This window comes from Corvus brachyrhynchos, unplaced genomic scaffold (assembly GCF_000691975.1).
Source record: "Corvus brachyrhynchos isolate BGI_N302 unplaced genomic scaffold, ASM69197v1 scaffold661, whole genome shotgun sequence".
Taxonomy (NCBI): Eukaryota; Metazoa; Chordata; class Aves; order Passeriformes; family Corvidae; genus Corvus; species Corvus brachyrhynchos.
Window position 1 is genome coordinate 527,919 of NW_008236246.1, and position 3,725 is coordinate 531,643.

Genomic DNA, 3,725 nt, shown 5'->3' on the forward strand with positions numbered 1-3,725 from the left:
CAGCGGTTGTTTTGTTGTTTTTTTTTTTTTTTTTCTTCTCAAAATGAGAGCAGAAGTTCAGCCAGTGAGAAACGCTGCTTTCCCCGTTCTGATGGCACCTGAGCCGGGCCGGGCCGGGCCGGGGGAGCGCCGACACGCCCCTGCTCACAAACACCACCCAGCACTCCGCAAACATGGAAACCAAGCACACACAGAGCAGAAAAACAGTCCACACCTTTTCTCTGGAAGAAATCATGGGAGTAAATTCTTCAGCAAAGGTTTTCACTGTGCCTTCAACTCCAGCCTGTTAGAGGCCAAATTTTGAGCGGCTGATCCAGAAGCTGACCCATCCCCCGGCTTCCCTTCCTCATCTCTGCCTTGGGCCGGTGCTTTTCTAGGCTGCCTGTGCTTGGAATTCCTGGTGCTGCAATGGGACGGGAGCCTGCACCTAATGCTGAGATGCCCACACCCATTCCCAGACTCATCAGGGGGATTTCAGGGAACTGGTGAGGGGGGAGGCAGTGCAGTATCTATACGGACACAGTGACCCTGCAGCTGGGTGAGGGAGCAGGAGGAAGCACAGATGAAGCTGTTCTTGCATGGAGAAATGCAGAGCACGGGGCCGGGTGTTCCTGGCTCCGTGCATCCCCAGCTCCTCCTGCAGCTGATGCTCCAGCCCAGGGCTCAGGACAGGCCACAGCTGGCCTTGCAAACACGAGAATGTCTTTCTCCAGGTCAGAGGATATCAGTCTATTAATAGTTGCTGACATGCCAGGCTGAAGATTGTTTGTCAGCCTGGAGACAGCCACCGAGCCCGGCTGGAGCATCCCCGGGCCAGCAGCACTCCCAGTGGTCTGTGGGCACGAGGAGTGGTCTGTGGGCACGAGGAGCACAGGGCTACCCTGTCCCCATCCTTCGCCAAGGTGGGTTTTAATGTCACAAGCAATATTTGGGGTTCCTCAAGTACCTCAGTGATGCAGCCACATCCTGGGAAGTGCTCTTTGCTCTCTCCCTGGGTGCTGAGCAGAGCCAGGCTAAGCAAGGGGGCAGGAATGGCATCAGAAACATTCCGGGAAGGGCAGAGTAGTTTGGGTGCATTTTGCAACACAGGGGGCAATGACCAGGCTGGCAGGGGGCAAACCCAGAGGCTCCCTAGGTTGCCACTGCTGCTGAGAGCGAGCCAGGCCGGGAGCTGCTGCTGGCCACCACAGCTCCAAGGGGAAGGATGGGGCTGGAGTCTCCGCGTTTGGTTCTTGGAGTGCTTGATATAACTCCAGCCCCAAAAACAGGGCTGAAAGAATCGGGTCCCCCACTGCTCAGGGACTGCTGTGGGAACAGACTGCAGCTGAATTAGCAGTGGGGTGGCATTCACTGGCAGACACTACTGGAAGCCAGCGCTGCACTGAGAGCCGAGGCACTTCACTGGAGCAACATGGGAGTGTTTTGTGCCAGAGTCAAGCCCTGGTCCCCTCTGAGCCATCTGCATCTCGACCCAGGGATCAGGGCTCACAGTAGCGTTTCTCTGGCTGGGGAAGCTGCTGGCTCCTCCTGCCATGCTTTAGGCTCACTGCAGCTGCTGCCAGCTGGCCCCGACACGTGGTGGCTGTGTGCCTGCTGCTCCAGGGACCTCCTTGCAACACCCCCTGCCATGGCACTGCCGTGACCCTCCCTGGACAGTCACCTGAATGCCCAGAGGACAGGGAATCCTCCACAGCTGCCCCTGCCCACACCACGCCCCATCCCAGGCTCATCCCTGCTCTGGTCCCCTCTCCAGGTCACTGCATATGGAAAAAAACCCTAATGAACAACTTGAATCACAAAAACAAGCATGGGGAACAGGCAGAGAACATCTGCTCAGTGACCTGCTGCCTGCAAGAGGGAGGACAAAACCCTCCTCCTAAACCTGCAGGATACATCTGTGGTCCCGTAGGCTGGGGTGTCACAACCAACCAGGGGCTACCAAAGCAGAGCATGGCCATCAGGAGCTCCTGCACAGCTCTTACTGCTGCTGGATTTGCAAGGAAAAGGTCATAAAAACATCATTGCAATTGGCTGAGTCATCAATCTACAACAAAAACTCCAAGGTCTGAACAGAGCAGGAGAAGATCTGCACAGGAGGAATTCAATCTGCCTGGTTAGTGTCAAACAGGGCTCTGGATGGCTCTGGGAATGGGGAGCCCTGTGGGCTCTCTAGGTACAGGGACCTGGTGCCAAACATCCCTTGTGCTTGGCATGGGCAGTGGGAATAACTTGGGAAGATAACCCCCATGGAGCTGAGATTTACTCCTCTCAAACGACCCAAACATGGCCAGATCACTGGTGGCACATCCCCAGCTGGGACAGGCAGGCACCACTGCCACCTGCCCTCACATGGGCACAACCCCACGCCCCCACCAGCGCCCCAGGACTGGGGTCTCCCAGGGGAACAGGCTCCTGGTTTGCTTTCAGCAGGGGCAGGGCAGGGAGCAGCTGAGCTTGGCTCCTCCTGGAGAAGTGCTGTCCTGGGCACAGCTCAGCCCGGGCCATGGCAGTGCCACAGCCGGTGGCAGAGCCTGCCAGGGCTGGGTCCCCCACCCCACCGACCCCCAGCGGGCAGGATCACAGCAAAACTCCGGGGGACCTCCCTGGCTGGTGCATGGAGGCACCTGGAGGCTTCAGGGCAGCAGCAACCCCAGCTGGAGATGCTGATGCTGCTCCCACACTGGCAGAAAGTTGAGAACCATCACTGGGAGAGGAAAGGGAAAAAGGAGGAGCAGGTCAGGGGCTGCTGCAGTGACCACAGGGCTGGGCACCATGAGCAGGGCATGGGGACCAGGGGAGGAAAAATGAAGGGCAGAGCTGCTCCCGTGTGGTGTAAGCTCATCTGCTGACATCTCAAGGGTTTGCCCAGCTCTGAAGAGACAAGGTGCAGCAGAGGCTGTAGGAAGCCAGTTCTGTCACTTTCCTCACCTGCAAGATCAATTATGAGCCAGCCATCTTCCTCCTCCTCTTCCTCAACAAAGGGTTTGGGCTCCTCTAGGCCCTCTGGTGTGCTGCTGTCACTGAAGAAGAGGCTGGTGAGACGCTGAAACATGGTGGGGAGCAGTCCAGCAGGATGGACGGGGAGATAGAGCTACTGCTGGGCACCAGCTTCCAGGCACAGACACAGGAGAGATGGGCAGGGAGGGGAAAAACAGCCCTCGAGGTCTTGGTGACAGAGATGTTTGGCTGCCAGAGAAATCAGAGCTAAGCGGTGCGTAGTGCAATTGTGAGGTTCTTCACTTGGCTGCAGTGCAAAGGCCTGTAAAAGGGAGAGAAAAAGGAATAGGACATTAAAGCAGGCCAGCAGTGTGGCCCTCCTGCATCCCAGGGGCTCAGCTGGGCTCAAGGGGACAGCAAAACGGTGGCTCTGGCACTGACCTGTGCCATGGGCTGTCCCAGCTGGTGTCATACCTGAAAGCAGCAGTGAAGGGCTGGGTGCCTGTGTCCTGCAGCCCCCACCTGCATCACGCCCTGCAGTGTGTTCCCATCCTGGGTGGGGTGTCCCAGGAGACCCATCCCCAGGAGCTGGCAGGGACAGAGCCAGACACTGTCCCTAAGTCAGGCAAACATGCAAAGTTCCTGGCAGCAGGCAGGGTGAGGACAGTGTTGCCACAGAATCCCAGACTGGTTTGGGTTGGAAGGGACCTTACAGAGCATCTCATCCCACACCCCTGCCATGGGCAGGGACACCTTCCACTAGCACAGGCTGCTCCCAACGCCGTCCA

General features: G+C 57.8%; 1 protein-coding gene across 1 annotated transcript in view; it reads right to left on the reverse strand.

Annotated features, from left to right (window-relative positions):
- The window catches only part of TP53INP2 (tumor protein p53 inducible nuclear protein 2), a 3,576-nt gene extending 320 nt beyond the window's left edge, over positions 1–3,256 (reverse strand). The window contains exon 1 of the mRNA XM_017746957.1: positions 2,929–3,256. Coding sequence (XP_017602446.1) covers positions 2,929–3,052 — 124 coding nt within the window. The 5' untranslated portion in view covers positions 3,053–3,256. The remainder of the gene's footprint in view (positions 1–2,928) is intronic.
- Positions 3,257–3,725: the final 469 nt, after the last annotated feature.